Source organism: Sturnira hondurensis, unplaced genomic scaffold (genome assembly GCF_014824575.4).
Source record: "Sturnira hondurensis isolate 20B ecotype Veracruz unplaced genomic scaffold, ASM1482457v3 Scaffold0008640, whole genome shotgun sequence".
NCBI lineage: Eukaryota > Metazoa > Chordata > Mammalia > Chiroptera > Phyllostomidae > Sturnira > Sturnira hondurensis.
The window spans coordinates 5,596,338-5,616,076 of NW_028081271.1; the positions used below are offsets into that span (position 1 = coordinate 5,596,338).

At 50.1% G+C, this 19,739-nt stretch overlaps 1 protein-coding gene across 4 annotated transcripts in view; it reads right to left on the reverse strand.

Moving 5' to 3' along the window:
• Window positions 1–19,739, reverse strand: part of ACSL1 (acyl-CoA synthetase long chain family member 1) — a 56,955-nt gene that overhangs the window by 16,805 nt on the left and 20,411 nt on the right. For all 4 annotated transcript variants that reach the window (XM_037055171.1, XM_037055170.1, XM_037055168.1 and 1 more), the window contains exons 3-7: window positions 11,574–11,688; window positions 8,098–8,162; window positions 5,290–5,391; window positions 3,105–3,204; window positions 2,694–2,872 (exon numbers count right to left, since the gene is read on the reverse strand). In XM_037055171.1, coding sequence (XP_036911066.1) covers window positions 2,694–2,872; window positions 3,105–3,204; window positions 5,290–5,391; window positions 8,098–8,162; window positions 11,574–11,688 — 561 coding nt within the window. The remainder of the gene's footprint in view (window positions 1–2,693; window positions 2,873–3,104; window positions 3,205–5,289; window positions 5,392–8,097; window positions 8,163–11,573; window positions 11,689–19,739) is intronic.

Genomic DNA, 19,739 nt, shown 5'->3' on the forward strand with positions numbered 1-19,739 from the left:
CCACTCTCAAATGGACGTGAAGGGGAAGGACGGCAGATTTGTTTTGCGGGCACAGCATTTCCCAACAGTGTACTACCAAAAGCTCACACAGTGCCATCCAGTTTACTGCAGGAGGCAGTCTCTGTGGCAACAAAATCTATTAATTCTTAAAGTGAGCTATTTATATTCTTTTCCTATTAAAACTGAACAGCTCAAATGAGCACATGGAGTGCGCATGCCTAGCATTAAATAAAAATTAGATGGGTGTGCTCAAGGCTCAGTGAGTCTCTGTCCAGCAGAGTTTTACACAGTCTTCAATCTTCATTACATCTTAAGCTATATATACAACAGATCACTGATTAAAAAACAGGAATACGAACGTCCAAATTAAAGCCAAATAAGAGCTAAAGCAAGGAGAGTTCCACCAATTTTCTTGCAAAATAATCTTTATCAAATCTAAATTCCCACTCATCTCTTCAAAATTCTTACATAACTTCTTGAGATTTTCAATTCTCCAAAAATTGATAATAAATAAAATAAAGCAACAGTGATATGCAATTTACCTTTCGACTGATTGGGAATAACATTCACCCAGTTAGTGCACTATTTGCTGAGGCAGTTCCACTGCCTGAAACCTGCCTCACGTCATCTTTTGGAAAAACTAGGGCAATCGTAACAAGTTGACATCGTCAGGCTTCAAATGCCAAGAAAAGAAGAACTGTAAGCAGGAGAAACTGAGTTCTAGTTCATGATCAGCGTGCTGCAGTGGTTGAGGGTGATAAAACCTGCAACTTCCTGAAAATGCATCAAATGAAAGATGAACTGATGAGTGAAGAGAAGGATGGAGTGAGGGACTAATGTGCGATCCAGCAAATGTATTAAAGTATTAGTCGTAGACGCTTGGTGGGTAGGGGGTGGTCTATTGCACTATTCTTTCAACTTGTTTTCATGTTTTAAATTTTTTATAATAAAATATTGGGAAAAATGCAAAAATTCCAAATACCAATGTTTACATTTTTGATCCCACATAAAAATATAGAAATATAAAGTTGATCACAAGATCAACCATAAGCCAATTTTAAATAAGTTTGTGTGGTGACAGATGACCACATTTTGAGCTACGAAAATGTTCAATCACTACATTGTGTACCTGAATCTAATAAAATACAATATTGTATACCAACTATACTTAAATTCAAAAAAGATAAGGCAAATTAACATTAAAACCAACAGAGATGTGAGGTATCAACTAGAAATATACTTAACAATTTTTACAATAAACACAAGCTTTAACAAAGCCAAAAAATTCATTTCTTAAAACCTTAATCTTTTGCTTACAAAATTTTTAAAAACAAAATATGAATCATATTACACAGGTAAATACAAAGCAATGTCTTTTATAAATAAAGATTTTAATATAAAATTTATATTATAATCCTCATTCACTCATCTAAATTGTTAATCTTAAAATTACTCCTTTATCATATCATTGTTAAAAAAGACAAAAAGTCCTGTGTGTTTGTGTTAGGGGCGGTTAGGGAGAAGGAGTAAAGATGGGGAAGGAAGTGATTACATCACTGTAAAAGGGGATTAAAGTAAAAAAACAGTAACTAAAAACCCAGTTGAACAATACAGCACACCTACCAGCTCTTACAGACTTATGTTCTGTGCTACATGTCTATGGGCATGTGCCTATGTGTGTGTGTCTGTGTGTGAAAGCATATGCATGTGTGTGAGAGCATGTGCCTGTGTGAGAGAGCATGTGCATGTGTGTGAGAGTGTGTGCACTTGTAAGAGAACATGTATGTGTGCGTGCCTGCGAGAGAGTATGTGTGTGAGCATGTGTGTGTGAATGTATGCCTATGTGAGAGCATGTGCCTGTGTAAGAGAGCATGTGCATGTGTGTGCCTGTGTGAGAGTGCACCTGTGTGGGGGAGCAAGTGTGTGAAAGCGTGTGCCCATGAGAGCATGTACATATGTGTGAGTGTGTATGTGAGGCAGAAGGCTCTGTTACAGCTTCTAAGTTCCCCAGAAAAGGCTTTATAAACCCTTCTTTACAGCCTTGAATTCTTTATAGAAAACTAGAAATGAGTTTTGAACCCCTATCTATAATTGTCCCAGGAAAACGCATGTCTTCAGAAAGAGAACCGCTGATGCTCCGGAGCCTGCTCCCCCTGCGACGTGTTCGCCGAGACCCTCCTCCCGCAGCTCCTGGGGACTGGGAGGGTCCCAGTCCCTCTCTCCCACCCAAGGCCGAGAGGCAAATCAGCTTCTTACAGGAGCTGATGTCAAATGACCAACTCGAGTAGGAGCCACGCTCATTTTCCTAGAATGGTTTCCCTTCAAAGTTGTGCTGAACATGAATCTGGAGAAATTTAACATGAAAAGAAACTGAACTAAACATCTCCGCTAGGAACCCACCAGGCCTCTATGAAAGCAATCTGGGGGATGAAGACAAGGGGGCAGTTGTCTGTACCTGGCTCCACCTTAGAGACAAATCAGTAAGTGAAGAAACGCAAACTTAAACCTCCACCCGAATCTGCAGGTCACATCCCCAGCTTGTCAGGGCTCCAGGACAAGTAGGTGAGCCCTGCAACTCGCTTCAGGAAAGGACTTTCTGCGAGGTGTGCGGGGCACCTGGGCGGAGGGGCAGCCAGCACGGAGGCGGTGCGGCTGCGGCAGCGCCTGCACTGGAGCTGCGCTGCGGGACTCACCTCCATGGCCTTCATGCTGATGATCTCCACCCCGCACTTCTTGCCTCGTTCCAGCAGACTGCTGCCGTAGGAGTCCATGACAACTATGATTTGAAGGCTTGGTGTTAACTTGTTTTCCACACCTTCTAGCAACAGGTTGGCCTTCTCTGGCTTGTCAACAAAAATCACAGACAGTTCCGCTGGAAAGAAAGAGCTACAATAAGCAATACGCTCTGGAATATGAAAAGCTTGACTGTATAATTTTTTAACTTTAAGGTTATTTTAAGTACTACGTTTTTAAAATAGGAAGGGGGATGTACATTTAAATATAAACTCCCTATCGAATCAAGCACAAGCAAACGTGTATTACTGAATCTGCATATTGGCTGCACGACAGTGAAGCTGACGTCCACACGAAGACCACACACGTACCTTTGTTGACTATGTAAGCGATGGCTTCGGAGCCGAGGGTGTCATAGAGAGGCACGATCACCATCGAGTAAGCAAAGCATCCCTGTTCAATGATGACCCACTAGACGGACAGTAAGGGTTGGGAAGAGAAAGCAAGATGTCATCACGGAACCGGTCCACGAAGACCAGCACTCTGGATTTGAGGCGGAAACATTGGGCATCGCTACCTCCCTGTTTGAACATCAGCTACTATATGCCAGGCACGGTGAGGGATTCGTAATGAGGACAGAATACTAGTCCTCTCATTAAAAGGAATGGGGCATCTTTGTGGGGAGGTAACTGAGCTGCCTCTTGTGAGAACATCCCAGTTCGGACGGATGAGAGAAAGGCAAGGAGACCCCAAGAGCAGGGACTGCAGAATTACAAGCAGGGAGGAGGTCAGGGGGCAACTGGCTGGCCTGGAGGTCTCTGCAGGGAGGGGGGAAATGGAGGCCAGTGGTGGGCAGGGGCAAGCCCTCGGCTCTGGGGGAGGCTGACCCTGGTCCCCAGCAGTGCACAGCCACGGGGGGGTTCCCAGCAAAAAGATGACCGTGGGTCTGAGGAAGATCCATCCGGCTGCAGTGGGGGAAGGGCCTGGGGTGGGGGGAGCGGGCACACTGTCTAATAGGAAACTTGCTACGCACAACCTCCCCAGAAAAGGAATGATGGGGAGCGACATAGTAACTGGTCACCTGGCCTCCAAACTCATGGAAACTCACCCACCTGCAAGGCAAATGTGGCAACATTCTCAGGGCCTCCACCCTGTCCGGCACAGACGGGGACAGAGAGGCTGCATGAAGGGAGTGCATGCTCACCTGGCCTGCAGCTGTTTTCTCTCCTCTTTTCCCCCTTGGGCCCAATTTCAAGCTACCAACAGGGAGGTAAGGCCAAGCTCCTCCGCAGGCAGTGGCATACGTGGCCTTCTCTCCCCTGCCCCTTCTCCTGCCACTCCAAGTTCTCCCATGTTAAATGCTTCCCTCCCAGCACAAACATGCTGCTTGATGAGAACATTCCTTTGGTTTCCATCAACACTCCACTCAGCTGCCACCTCCAGAAAGTCCTCCTTGACTGAGCTCTCATACTCCTCCTGTCCTCTGTCCACACTCAGCATGTGACAGAAAAGCATCAGCTTCAGGGGTTGTCTCTTTTTATGCTGTACCTCATGGAGAAGACCCAAGTCACTGCTGTACTTTGGTGCTTTGCCAGTGCCTGGCATATAGTAGGTGCTCGATAAACCCGTGCTGAACTGACTCATAAGTGTAGGAAGAAAACCACCTCTTAAAGGGATGTGTGTCCTAATTATAGAGTCATTATAGAGTTTCCCTAAAACAAAAATGTTAGGTGTGTTCATTTGGATAGGTTTCTTTTCGAATGAAAGAAATTAAGTTCCATGAGCCTAGAAATGACCCAGCTGTGGAAAATAATGTTTTTCCCTTAGCGGGCCATAAAAATAGTAAGAAGCCATCCTGATTTATCAAATAGTGAGTAGCACCATGGATTGAGCCAACACACCTTCTGGACACACGTAGGTCTAAGGACCAATTCCATTATTTCAAGCCGGGTGCTTGAGCTTTTCCAGGCCGGTTATGCCGTTTATTTGTGCACCAACACTAGGAGCAATGCCTCGGCAAGAGTTATTTAAATGTACTTGATACCGGGGTGTAGAGAAGCACCATGCCCAGGCCCAGCCAGCTGAACACCAGACTGCGAGACTAAATGAAGGCCAGGCCAAAGTGAGGCCCTTTCTTGGTTGTCCATGGTATTTAAAACTTTGCAATCTGATCAGAGGGAAAAATTAAGCCTTTCAGAAAGAAAATATGAGTGTGGCTGAAAAAAAACTGTATCATAGTTTCTTTGTAATTCATTAACACAATTTTTCTAATCACAGAATAATTCTTTGTTAGTTACCTGATGCAAAGATTTTGTTTGGGAATCTGGTTTAACAAAACCAAATCAATACTCTTTAAAAAGTGACTTTTCTTCCACCCAGAGGCCAAGCAGGCCCCGGTCTGGGTTTTCATGTGTGCAACTTTCTAAGGCGTGGCCCAAAGCCGTATTCTGGGCAGAAATCAGACCGCAGATCTGGCGTCAGGCGGAGGAAGGCGTGAACCCCGAAGGGCTCTTCTGAGAACCCTCAAAGCCTCAGAGGGTCGGAGGAGGGCATTACCTCAGGTCTGTTCTGAGCGAAGACGCCGATGAACTGGTCGGGGGCGGCCCTGAAGCCCTTGTGGAGCAGTGCTGAGCCCACACACTCCGACAGGTCTTCCACCTGCAGAGGGGGGAACCAGGCGGTGTCAGGCCCGACTCAAGGCCGAGCTCAGAGGGTGGCAGCCAGAGGGCAATGCTGCTCAGAAAGGGGGCGCGGGGGGTGAACCGGCCTCCTTCAGGGACACTTTTCCGAACAACCCGAGGCTTTATTCGCCAGAACCCACGCCTAAGAGGACTGAGCAAGGGCCCTGCTGCAAGGCAAGGCACAGCCCAGGGGAGCCTGCGCGCCAACCCGGTTCTGCTTCACACTTCGGTTTCACAAAATCTCACAAAGGCACAAAACAAACACTGGGACTCCAGAAAAGACTTTTTTTGTATTTTTAAAGACCAGCAAAGCAGGCAAAACTGTCATTTGGTATAAACACAGAAACAGCAAGTTTCGCGGAGATCTTTAAAAAAAAAAGAAACAAGTCTGATCAAGGGACTCTCTACTTCCATTGAGAACTTATTTTCAGGACATAGTTCCACCTTAAAAAGAGGTTTAAAATTTTTTTATGTACAAAGGTGTATATACCAAAATTACCTAAAGTCACAAACCTCTAGGGGACAAGAGACCAAAGGCTGGGTGGCTCAGTGCATGGTGGCAGATCTCTGGGAAAATGCCACACAGCCAGAAACACTACAACTACGAAAACCATACCACACTTAGAATATCTGTAACAATTTAAGTAAAAAATAAATACAGAAATGCACAATAAAATTAGACAGGAATATATACTTGACCCCATCTTCTCCCCATTGCTATCCCAAATTAACCAAAAAGGTTTTTTAAATCTTAACATTTGGAATTCTTTTCTTCATTCTCAGTTGATGCATTCCCAAGAGCACTTTGAATTCATGCCCACACCCCTGGGAGATGAAGGCCACGCCTCTTCGTGCCGGAACCTGGTTGGTTCTGGCATATGGGGCCATCGTGGCTCTGCCCAATGAGTGAGTGCTGACCCTGGAGAGTGACAGGGAGCAGCACCGGCAGGCTCATCACGCCTCACCCTGCAGCTGTTTCACCACGGTCGCTGGCAGCACCTGAGGGGCGGGCACCTGTGGGATGGGCACCTGTGGGAAGGGCACCTGCGGCATCCCGCAGTACTTGCAGAGCTCGGCGGGATAGCACGCATACATCTGTATCTCTGGGAAGAGGCTCCACACCTTTGTTCAAAAGGGGTGCTAGCCCCCAACAGGGCAGAATCACTGCGATAATTGTGAAAAAAGTGATGTGAACACACAAATCCAAAGATCGCTCCAGGTCGAGCCAGTTCTCATGTCCACCAGCCTGACTCAAACGCACACAGATGGACACCTGCAGAGCCCCCGAGACTGTCAGTCCTCCAGACGGCAGAGAGCGGGAGGAACGTGGGGACGCACTGCCGTGGGAGACACACCAGAAGCACCTGAGCCTGCTGTGAGCCCAGGGACCCCCATGCCATGCCATGTGTGACACACACACACACACACACACACACACTCACCCCGCTTCTACGCCACATGTGGAAATGAGGGATCGTGGACACCACTATTCGAACACCATAACTGGGATTTGGTAAGGCAAAATAAAAACAGTGAAACCCACCCTGTCACCTAAACTACAGCTTGTCACCCCCACAAGCAAGGCACGCCCCAGGCCTTGCCTCTGGGCCCTTGCAAAGCCTCCTGCACCTCAGCCGAGGGCAGGGAAGGAGACAGCGTGCGTGTTGACCTAGGGAGGGCATAGAGCTGGACTCCTGAGCTGGCTCTGTGGCTCCTCGTGACCGCTCCGTCACACACACACCCTGGAACACACCGGCTCCTGACCCCAGTTTACACAAAGCATGGAAGGAGGAAGTTCCCTGAGCTCCCCAATGTCCCAGGGTGACTTGCCCAGAGCAGGGGCCGTTTCCGGACAGCTTCACGGAGACACAGGTGGTGGAGCCGCTCCCCCAGCTGCCCACTACTCCACGGGCACCACTTGGACTGAGGAGCAGCACGGGCAGGTGGAGTTGTTGTACTGGGGGTGGGGGTAGAATAAAAGCGAACAGTAACCCCTTCCTGCTCTGCTACTTGCCACTGACAAATCACTATTCCAACAGCTATGGGGGTGGACGTGTTGGGGCTGCAGAGTGACGGGACTAAGACACCAGATCCCAGCTTCCCAGGCGCCGTCTCTGAGCGTCTCTGAGCGTCCATGCTGCTGTCAATGGCTGCCTGGGGTCAAATGTCGCACAGTCCCAAGCTGGCTGAGCCACTGAAGAGCCCTACGCCAGACAGCACGGGCCACACCGCTGGCCCTGGTCTGTACTAACTAGCTGTGGCCGTGGGCATGCCCCATGCCTTCCTGGGACCTGTTCTCCTCATCTATAAAACGAGAGGGTCACCCTACGCTGGGCTTCTCAATTTTTCTAAATCTCTCCCTCCAGAGAGGAGTATCCTGTCCCTCCTCAGGGCTGGGAAGAGAGTCGTCTGCATCAGGCGCATTTCTAGAATTTCATCTTTAAAACTGTACTCTACTCCACAGTGCACCCATATCAGTTCCACAACAAAGTGCTTCGAACCACCAGCTGAGTCCCTTCTCTAGCTTTCCCCGAGGCTCTGTGTCGCACTGTGTCCATCCTCAGGCTCGGAGCGCGCCAGGCACACCCGTCCGCACGGACTCTCCAGCCCCAGCACGCCATGGCTATAAGAGCTGACAAACCAAAACAGTGCAGCGAGGTGTTTACAGAGCCAGAAAACTCACCTGCTTGTACGAAAGCCATTCGTAGGGCTGGTCTGGTTTTCGGGAGCCCAAGCAAGGGCCGTTATCTAAAAAAGGGAAAAACAGAGTGAGCGCGACATGCGTGCGTGTCTCAGTTTGTACTCCACCTCCTTCTATACCACTCCAGGCCTCGGATTGGAAACAACTCCCCCTGGGTTCTAGTTTCATTTTCTGCTTCTTTATTTATTTCTATTTTGTTTCTTAAATAGGGCAGTGGAGGAGCAAAGTGGGAGGAGGCAAATGTGAAGCTTAAGAACTATCGGTGCATGCCGTGGTTCTAACTCGGGTGCCTGACGAGCAGAAAGAAAACCCATATTCACTATCCACACTAAAGGCTAACACAGGGATAAAGAAAACCACTTATATTTAGGATCATACAAATTCCTTTCTACAAATCAATCCCAAGAGACCTTTACGCTTGGTTTGTGGCTGTTGAAGGGAAAATCTATGTCCACCTGGAAAAAAAGTTGCCACATTTAGACGATCTGTGCTGCCCACCGGCAGGCACGTTCCCCAACTAGAAACAGGACTCCACCCAAAGCTCTGGGTCCTGCTGGGCCTCCCAGCTCCTCCCACAGGGACATCTGTGATTGGAGGTTTTGCCAGGTCCCATCTGACAGAGGCACGCACATTTCTGTGTGGAGACATAACACCCCTGGCTTCATTCTCGGACTGAGTGCCAGCTGAGGGGCTCGGGTGTGGGCTGGGGACCTGAGGAACGGGGAGGAGAGGCCGAGCATGGCCCCATCTGGGGTCCTGACAGGCCTGGGCCTGCCATGGAGTCACTCCTTCCAGGGATGCGGGTGCGCATGCAGACTCCTGAGTCCATGGTGAGGGTCTGGCCGGACAGACCCGCCCCTGCACACCCTCTCCCGACTCTCGGCCAGTGCTGACGAAGCCCAAAAGAGCCCTCCATGGGGCCTTGTTCTCGGAGCCAAGTCACCTCACAGGGACCGAAATCAAGACCAGGCTGCCAGGGTCACATCTGTCAGGCCTGGGGGGTGCGACAGACAGCACAGTGACCACCAGCCCGTGCCGCACACTCGAAACTGCTGAGGGCAGTTCTGAAAAGTCCTCATCACAAGAAAACAAAACCTGCAACTGTGCCCATTAGCCAGACTCTTTGCAGTGGCAGCCACCATGCAGCGTACCTGCAACTAACGTATCATTCTATGTCAATTTTATCTCGAAAACAAAAACAAAACAAAAACAAAACCCAGGGCAGACATGACAAAATACATTGGCCATATGAAATAATATTACTTTAGTTCTCAAGAGAAGGAGCTGGCAATCTGTAGCCAGAGGCCAAAGCAGGCCTGTGTTTGTAAATACAGTTTGTTTTGGAAGGCAGCCTCACCCCTTCATTTACCCGTTATCTAAGGCTGCAGCTGTGGCTGCACCAGGGCCCAGATGGGGACCGTATTTACTGTCTATCCCTTTACAGAAAAGGTTTGCAGATTCTAGGTCTAGAACCAGACTGCAGTTAGCCCCAGGCTCAGCCAGGGAGCTTGCAGATACACACTCTGCCCAGGCCCTACTGACAACCTTTTGGAGGTAACTGGACAGGACCTGGCCTAGGCCTAGTTTTTCCCCAAAACTCCCCAGGGGACACTGCAGTGCAGCTGGGATGAGAACACATCGGGAGATTGGCCTTCCCCAGTGGCTTCCCAGGGACCGTTTTAAAATGTAAAAAGTTTAACAACTCTAGGCTGGTTTTCCCCACATTCACCGAGCCCTAACTACCTTATCTAGGTGCTGGTTTCCCGCTCCGATGAAAGTGCAATCTTACGGGCGGGGAGAATAAAATAACCTGCAAAGCAGCTTGCTTCAATCAGGACAGGTTAAAAAAAATAACTGAACCTATTTTCCTTCATCTTCTCTGAAACATTCATATAAGTCCTTCATTTTCCAAGCAGATAAGTGAGCCCCACAAAGTTACACGACTCGTCTTCACATCAGGGGACACTCGGAAGCATAATGTTAAGTCATCATGCTCCTAGATGAATCCCAGCCTGTGCTAACAATGGAAGAAATGCCTGCACATTTATGCACGTACATACTTTGTGGTAAAGAACACACATGCACACACACACACATGTTTCATGTGCCCACAGTTAGGTTGATCTACCTTGTATTTATTCTCACAGACAAACTAACCCTGACCCTTATACTAACACTGAAAAAGCTCATAAACTCAATAATCTACAGGTGGGTTGCTTTCCCTATAGCTAGGGGCTTAATGAATGTACCACAGGGGTCCTGGGGCAGGCGCACTGAACCGGGATGCCAGCTTTGCCAGGACCAAACAAGTGGTGAAAACGGCAGGCACCGCTTGAGCACATATCACCTGCAACGTAATGTGGGGGACAGAGCGCAACAGCAGCCTGGCCCGTAGGGAGATTACAGTCTAGAGGCAAAAATAAAAGCTAACTGCCAACCAATTTAAATAACAAAGCATGGACCCCCAAGGGCCATTTCTGGAGAGGAAGAGGGAACACGCAAAAATAAAGAGACCAAAACAAAGAGAGGGGTGAGGGAAAGCGGAGGGTATCCTCCCCTCCGTTGAGGGGTCGTGAGTGAAGCACCTGCTGTGCCAGGCCGGGTCAGTCCCGAAAGGAGAGATGGCTGCCCTGTTCAAGGAGGCCAGGCAACCGCTTCTGCCCCCTGAAGGGGCTATTACAGAAACAGGTACGGATGTGGGCGGTGAGGGGGGACACCTCAGTTACAGCAAGGGGATGAGAGCCGACAGACCAGAGGTCTCACAGGAAAGACGGAAGGCCATCTGAGTGTCATAGGGTTAGGTGGACCATATCAAGCATCCGGAGCTGGGGAGAAGAGAAGGGACCTTATGACCTTGGGGGAGGGGGTCACCTAGGTCATGGTTGCGTGAGCAGAGGGGGTCATGGCTCCACAGGAAGTCCTGTGTGGCTAGAGACTGGAAGACAGAGTGGCTTGGAAGGAAGGTGGGTGCTGGGGGCCTCGGGTCTCTGCTGCCACCGTCAGTGAGTCAGCAGAGTCCCATTCCCAAAGTGTCACTTCGATGACGGAATATCGTTCCCTTGGGATGTCAGTGTGTATTTCTTAAAATATGAGCCTCCCAATCAATAAGTGTGAAAAATACTGCACCAGGCCCGATTACGGAGGTCTCTTGACTGCGGCAAAGGTCAGCCCACAGGAGCTGGTGTGTGTGTGACTCTCCATGAAATACCCGACATGCCACACACGTTTGACTGTGGAACCCACTTTGTTGCCACAGCCCACATCTAGAGGGGCCAGGGGGCTTCGGGACTCACTCTGGAGAAGTTACGGGAGCAGACAGGGAGGCCTGAATGATATACTAAGTAGGCGGAAGACATAAGCGAGGGCCACTAATAAGCAATGATTTCCATTCAGGAGAGCCACTCCTTCCGAATGGAAACCACTGAGCGTCAGCCACATAAATTCAGCACGATGCTCACTTGACACATGTATGCCCCTCTGGAAACCTTCGTATAAGGTTCTGACGTCGTCGTAGAAACAGTCCAAGGGCTTATCACTAGCAAGCAGCACGGACCTCCGAGCACCATCACCGCCCTGTGGAAAAAAACAGGCAGAGGAGCCGATTAGGGGCAAGTGTCAAGAATGCAAAGCCTGCCGTGTGTGCCCACGATCCCCCGGGCCCTGGGGTGGCTGCCCAGTGTTTGCCCAAGGAGCCAAAGGGCAGAGTGTGTCCCCTCCTGGAAACAACACACCATTCGGTTTCACTTCTTTAACGTTATCTATGTTCTTCAGTTTTTATTAGAGTTGGCCAGGGTCTTTTTGAGTTTATTTGCACTGTTTTCTCTCTTTGCCAATGGCACTATAATGCATTAGGGACTTTAGTTTCTCCCAGAGCATCTCACAGCTATGATCAGGACACGGGGCATGCAGACCGTCTGCGCCCGTGTGGTCTGTGCCCGTGCGACGGGCAGCACCCGCAGGTGCACAGACTCGGCAGGGCGGCGCCCCTTCTCTCTGCGGTCTGCACCTGCTGGCTCGGGGGCACACCTGCTCTGTACCAGAGCTCCTGACCAGTGGCCCGGCCATGGAGCGGGTAGCTGTTCTCACCCAGAGAGCTGCTGCACCCTCGGGTGCCGCAGACACATGGCAAGGGGCCCCGGTGCCTGCAGGGACACCAGGCATTCCTTAGAGACCGCGGAATAAAAGTTCAGCTACTACGATGCCAGATTCTTGTGGGTTTTTGTCTTGTTTTTTAATTTCAGAGAAGGGGCTCCGCATCTGCAATGGTCAGGAAAACACTTTTTGGGGGAAATTAGACTCTGATGAAGGACTCCTGGTACCACGAGGAAGGGCCGTTCAGAAAGTGGGACAGGTCGTTTCTGGCTTGGGGTCTGAAGAGAGGAGGCAGGAAAGCCTCCAAGAAAAAGAGGCAAAGGGCGAGGTTTCCCAGAGCGGACGGGCTGTGCCGGCGGGGCTGGCGGGAACCAGGGCCGCTGCAGGGGCAGAGCCACTGGAGACCCTTCCGTGATGACTGCCACGTATGTTTGGCTGGATTCCTTTCCTTCTTGATTTTAACTAGAGTTCCTCACTCCTCCTCCCACATGCTCTCGCTCGTCCCCTCCAAGTTATCATTTATATAGTGAACATTTTTAATAACACAGAAGTATATCAAAGGAAACTATGACCAGCCCCTGTTACCAGATGGGTTAAGCCCCTTCCAGGCCTTTTTCTATGCGTATACATTTATATACATCTTCTAGGACTCACAAGGTGCTACACATGTGTATTTAACTCTTGATCTAAAACTGCTAACACTTTTCTAGAGTAAATATCACCCAATAATATATTTCAATCTTCACACAGTCTTCTCTGTCTTGGCAGACGCTTTCTACTACCTGAAGCTATAATTTGAAATATAATGATTAAATACCCCGTACTACTTTAGAAAACAAAGAAGTTATTTTTTGTGTACCTAAAGATGGAAATAGAATCATGCATCATTAGCACTGAATCTCCGAGTCTATTTTCTTTTCTGCAAAACTAGGAAGCCATGCGTCCCCATCCAGGGTTATTTTTAGTTAAATAAACTCTCCTGGACAGTATGAATACGCCGAATATTACCCAGACGCCTTATAACGTGCCCTAACAACAATCCCAGTCCTTTTCAGCCAGTATCTTTACTACCATCCAGGTTAAAATTCAGAAGCAACTGCGTGACTTTATAGTAAGATTCAGAAGCCCCTCCACCCCAGGAAGCCACCCAGAGACCCATGGGTAAGCAGGAAGAGAAAGGGGCTGGAGGATTAAAGGATGGAGAATGGGAAGAAGGAAAAAACTAAGAAAAGTAAGAGGTGTGCCTGTGAAGAGGAGTCAATGGCCACTCTGACCAGGGGTGCGGGCAGCCAGGGGGTCCTCCTGACCCTCTGCTTGGTGCCTTCTCTGCAAAAGCAATACTGCTCTCCCCATGCCCTCTGCTGAGCCATGCTCTCGGCTGGAAAGATGGGGCTCAGAGGATAAGACACAGCGCTTGTTCTGAAGAGCCCAACGTGACCAGAAGAGGAGGGCAGGGAGGAAGTCAGAGTGAGCAGACAGGAGCAGCCTGGAATCTGTGGAGCACGGCTCACCCTAGAGCCGAGGTCCTCAAGGGAGGCTCAGGGACACATGCGCTCCTGCCAAGGAGGCAAATTTGCTAACCCTTCAGCAGACCCACTGAGTCGAACACTATGTGGGTGTGACCAGCAGTGTGTGCTTCAGCAAGAAGTCCACACGGGTGTGAGTGGTGTGCAGGGCAGGACGGTGGGGCAGAGGCTGCGGACACCACCACGCGGGACCAGGACTAGGGCAGAGGCCGGCGGGAGTGGGGAGGATGCGGGCACCGGACACACAGAGCCCCGGTGAAGCGGATTTGGCAAGTGACTGTGTATAGGCGAGACAGCAGTCCCATTTTATCAGAAATAAAGGGCTAGGGGTGGGGGAGGTTTGAGAAAAGAGATCAGGCTTAGCTTCGGATACATGCTGACCCTGCCCCTTTGACACAGGAGGCCAACTTCCCAATGCCCATTTTGGGAATCACTGCTCTAGAGTACAATCTGATAACCAACTTTTGGCCAAACAATTTTTTGGTTAGGTTAATTCTCTGGTGATACATAACCCTCAGGACTTTGGGAAACATGGTCAAAGGAGTCGGCTGGGTCCCAAAGCCTTCCCCTTGGTGAAGCACCAGGAGGACAAGGTATTTGTTGCTATTCCAATCAGCAGTCAGAATAATTAGCAGACGCACTTGGGTTTGGTGCCAATTTAAGGCACAGGTGAAGAAGGATGAAAGGTCACACCGTCACTTCCTCTCCAACTTCGAGAGATGGGAATGAACGGAACATGTGGCAGAGACTAAGCAGCAAGATTTGTGCTTTGAAATGTGTTGCTCTATGAAGCGATCGCGTTCCCCTAAAGAATCATTTCCGATGTGCACGCGTGTGGCGATTCTGCCTGAGCGAAAACGTTGCGTGTAAACACCGGGTGCCGGGACCCCAGTCCCAGCCACAAGGGGCGAGGGAGTGCCGCTGAGGGTTGGGAAGCACGTTTGTAGCGACCGGATCCAAAAGTGCCTGCACGTGCTCCAAAAATGGACCCACGTCAAAAGCCAGGGGTTTTACTCCTGGGTTAGTCAAGCACCTATTTCTAGGACCACCTAGAACGAAATGAAAAATGAAATAGTTAAATGAAAAAAACACTTTGCATTTGGTCTCCTTGATGTTTGACATTATCTGAGGATTAGGGATGGGGGGCTGTCAGTTTTGCTCAAGAAACAGGGTGAGCTAAGCACGTAACTCCAATGAAATGGGCAGGAAACCAGTGAATAAGACTGTGAATCCGGGAGGGTTATGGGTCTTTTGTTTCTTCTGCTGTGCACTTTTTAATGTGGTCGTGTAGTTTCCCAGTTAAAAAAAAAACAAGATGGTGACTCAGAGCCCTGCAGTGAAAGCAGCGGCCCTGCGAATATTCTACCCAATCCGCGCCGGCTCAGGCTGCCCCTGAGGTGGGCCGTGTGGGCTGAATTAGGAAATGAAAGTTCATGTTCGTTCCTCTTGGGGACAGCACGGGCAGGACCGCAGCTGACATCTGTGTGTCAGTGGTCCCCAGACTAGAACTCCTGCCAGCGTTTGACAAAAGGGAACCCTCGATGTGCGGGTCATGGGGGTCATTTTGTGCCACTCCCGTGTCTAAATGCAAAGACAAACCATATCCTTAAAGGGTTCCAGGGGAGAGAAAGGCCCAAGCTTTGTATGCTGTGGTCTCCTTCCTCTCCACCTAGAAGATGGACATCTAGAGGCCACAACAGCCAACTAACTGTCCATGCTATCCCTTTGTTTATTCCCTCTAAGGAGAGGGATGGGGATGGGACGGGAAGAAGAAGGGACACAAGGGACAGACAGAGGAGGGGACAGGAGAGAGAGCAGAGAGGGATGAGGAGGAGAACCCAGTTTTAAAGCGACTGGTAAGACTCGGCTGGGTTTTAATGTTAAACTCATCCTTATCGGAAAAATGCAGCAGGTGGAACAACAGTCCTGGGGGGTAAAAGAGACCCCCCCACCCTGTCCAATATTCTCCATGGAAATGGACTCTTCCCAGCACTTACACTCCACATGCATCTCACCCCGCCCGGAAGACCCTCACCTGCTTCATTCCATAAACAGGCCCAGAGCCACTTCCCCGCCCTGAGCCCCCAGAGAGGCACTCGGCCCTCAACACCAGATCTCTGACAGATCAAACAGGGCCTTCAACGGCCAGCCCACTGCAACCCTGGGGATCACCTTTTCTGAATGACAGTGGACAGGAGACAGAAAAGAATACCTAGACGGCCCCATCATGCTGACCTATAAAGGTCACAGGGTAGTGATGAACACTCAGGTTTACTAGTTATGCTCCCCATTTAACTAGCTCGCTTCCCAAGATCCTTTGCACCCAACTGAGTTCAGAAAGGGCAGGACCATTGCAGTGACAATCCATGCTGGTGTCACCTGGGCAGCACAGGGAAGATGGAAGGTGAGTATGTACTGAGCACCTGCTACAGGCCAGCCACATCCCAGAAGAGAAAACGGACCGGGAGGGAGGCTTCTTGCCTCAGTCCCACATCCACCACGTGGGGGAGCCGAGCCTCCGGCCCCGCAGAACACCTGGTGGGCCGTAAGATTCCTCTGTGTGCTTCACAAGCAGGTTCACACCTGCCCACACACATGGGCCACCTTCCTCATTGAGGAGGCAGGTCCAGATTACTGGTGCCTGATTGGGGTTTTTGGTTCTTCAACCCGGCCCCCTAATCCTCTGAACACTTTTCCTTTTCTTTCTCCAGCTTCCAACTTCCTGAGCTCCGCTGCCCAGATCTGCAGATTAGGGAGGGAGGCTGGCCATACTCAGCAGTCTCTGGTCCTGTGCTGCTAAACTCCGCTGAACTCACCACCAGGGAGAGTCTGCCAGCCCCGGGAGGGAAAAGAGCACCTGCCACGTCCACGAAAGGGGAGAAAGTGTAGAGCCACAAAATCCGATCCAAGTTCCCACACACTCTGTCCCAGCAAAGCAAGCCGGCCTGCAGCACCTCCCCACGCCTGCCATTTAGCATGCGGAGGCCTCCCACCTCACCTTGGAGGTGAAGCCTGTGGAACTGGGGTCTAGGCCAGCTCACATCGGTCATTTTTCATCTGGCACAAGTTGAACCTGTTTCGGGGCGGGGCTATGTTTAAATGTAAACAAGCATGGCAGCACACATCTGGGTCACTTAGGGGCACCCACGTTCTCTGACGGATGAAGCCCCGGAGAAGTAGCGTCATTTTTACAAAATGGCATGAGTTTTCAGAGCAGCTTGACAGTGAACTTGGACTTTTCTTCCCAGTTAAAAGGAACCCAGAAACAATTTTTCTGCTAAAACAATCACCCTCCCTCCTTTGAATTCCTAGTAAGAGCTGCTACTTGATACTTCTGTGGCCTGGTCTTGGCACAGGGCTCAGAAACCCTTTCTCCAGGCCTCTGTGATGCCCGCCCCTCACCTCGCAGCCCACCCGCCCTCAGCCAGGGCCCACGACCAGCGCAAACCTACTGCCGCTGTGTTCGAATAAATAGTCACTTACAGGTTAGCAGACCAGTCCAACAACACGTGGAAACTCAATTGTTCCTGTAATGCGAGTTTAGTAAGAAAATTTTAAGTTAGCAAGGTTTTCCTACATTGTTAATTAAAAAGCCCAAGTTTTAGGCCCTGGCAGGTGGCTCAGTTGGTTAGAGCACAGTCTCGATGCACAGAGGTTGTGGGTTCAAACCTCTGGTCAGGGCGCATGCAAGAAGCAACCAATGAACACAGAGATGGGTGGGGCAATAAGCTGACCGTTTCTTGACAGTTTCTGATCCTGCGTCTGACTTCTGTGTAGAGTCTCAGACTCCGCTTCTTACCTAACCTGCCCCTCCTTCCTCCTTTCATTTCCATCACTACCTTCAGATCCATTTGCCTGCACCTCCATTTTCAGAAGAGTCTGCCCTTGGAATTAAAAGCTCTAGCCACTGACTCTTCAAATTTGCCTAGGCAGACCCAAATTTTCCTTGTTGTCCTTGCTTATATGCGCCCCCAGCCACCACAGAGCCACAGTTATAATACATCATTTTCTTGTGTTCATTTTACTGCATTTTCCCCATTACTGTTTATCCCCCCAGGCCCTCTTCCACCTCCACCCACACCCCTGCCCCCCACAATCCGCACACTGTTGTCCTAGTCCATGAGTTCTTTCTCTTTTCTTTTTTGCTTGACCCCTCCACTGCCCCCTCCACCCCGAGTTGTCAGCCTGCTCTCCATCTATGGGTCTGTCTTTATTTTCACTTGTTAGTTCAGTTTGTTCATTAGATTCCACCTATGAGGGATATCAAATGGTACTTGTCTTCTCTGACTGGCTTATCTCACTTAGCACAATGCACAACTTTCGGTCACTGTAATGAAGGCAGCGTAACCCAGCTCTCGACCTCCCCTGACTGCACGACCCGACCTCACCTCTCTGAACTCGTTGTTTTCTCACATGTGAGCATCAGGGTCAAAAGAGGAGACCTTTGCAGAAGAAGAGGACTGACATTTACCGAACACTCACCAGGGGCCAGGCAGACGCTCTACACGTCTCCAAACCGCCCTCTTAACAACAGTGACAGGGAATGTGCCGGCCCCTTTGTCTTCCAGACGAGGAATCTGGGGGTGTGAAAGTCAGGTGCAGTTGCCCAGGGCTGCGTGGTCCACACAGAGCGGCCAGTTCAGCCCCACCACATCTCTGTGTCCCTTTGGTCCCTTCTGGCTCCCGCTGCTCTCCTGGTCCCTTCACTGCATCCACAGAGGTCTGCACCCTGACCAGTCCCAAGAGTTTCCAGTCCCCCCAGCAAAGATCCTCTTCACTGGGGGATGTGGGGACTATAAACACGGAGAACAGGCTGAGATGAGCTAAAACTGGAAAATCTGCATCATCACTTGTGAAAATGACTGAGAAAAAAGGCACACACACACACACACACATGCCTCCACCCAGCGCTAGACGGAAGTCCTACCCCGACACATCGGGAAAGGCCAATCTTCACGTGGCCGTGGTGCGTGGAGAGCTGTAAGTGCAGAGAAACACAGCTCTGCCAACAGGCTGCTGGTCAAACTGTGCTCACAATGCTCAAACACCCTCTGGATTCTGTTGCTGCGCCCAGCGTCTCTGTCCCCTTCTCTAGCTGGTGTCTCCGTCACCTTTCCTGCACAGGTGCAGGGCATGAGCGCTAAGATCCTCTTTACAACCCTGGTTTGTAAAGGGAAATTGTACAAGCTGTAACTTATTAAGAAAAAACCCGTGAGGCTGCTTTACAATAGTGTAGCTGGGAGGCAGCCAGTGTGGGCAGAGAGGAGAGGCAGCCAGACCCAAAAGGGCAGAGTCTTCCCCTCTTCACACCCACGTCAAGTCTGTGGGAGGGGGAGGGTGAAGAAGGTGCAGTGGGAAACGGGAGGTGGTGGGAGCGTGGGGACCGGCACACGGTGCTCACTCGACATCACAGGGAGAACGCGGCAGCAGCGCCGTTCACCCCACCCCCCACCCCCCGGCAACCGGCCCCCACGGCAGTGCCAGCTGCCCATGCCCCAGACTGGTACTTAAGGAAGCGAAGCCCGTTCCTCTTTCTGCCACCACCGAGGTCCGTACGAAGGTGTGAGCTCTCTAACAGCATCTCTAATCACTAAGTGTCCTGACTCGAAGGCTCACCTCAAATTCAGTATTTTCAGCTCTTTTCTTAGAAATGCAAAGAGAATTTTATATACCGAATACCTACGAGTTCTGAAAACCCGAGCTAAATCCATTTCTATAAGCAAGGAGAAAAATCAGGAAGCCTATATACCAGGTAGTGAAATTACAGCTTTTAATTTTCTTTCTGCTTATCAGCAATTTTAAACTGTTCCACAGAGAACCTATGTGAGTAGTTTAATAAGGCTCCATGACTTCATGCTAAGGTGGAGCTTAAAAACCACCCGTAAGCGCTCCCACAACTTCTCGTACAAGAAACAAAATCCGGCCTTCTTTACAGCCACTGCCCGGTTGCAGGCCCTGCAGGTCCGAGGCACCAGGCCCCTCCCTCCGCCCCAGCCCCGCGCAGCC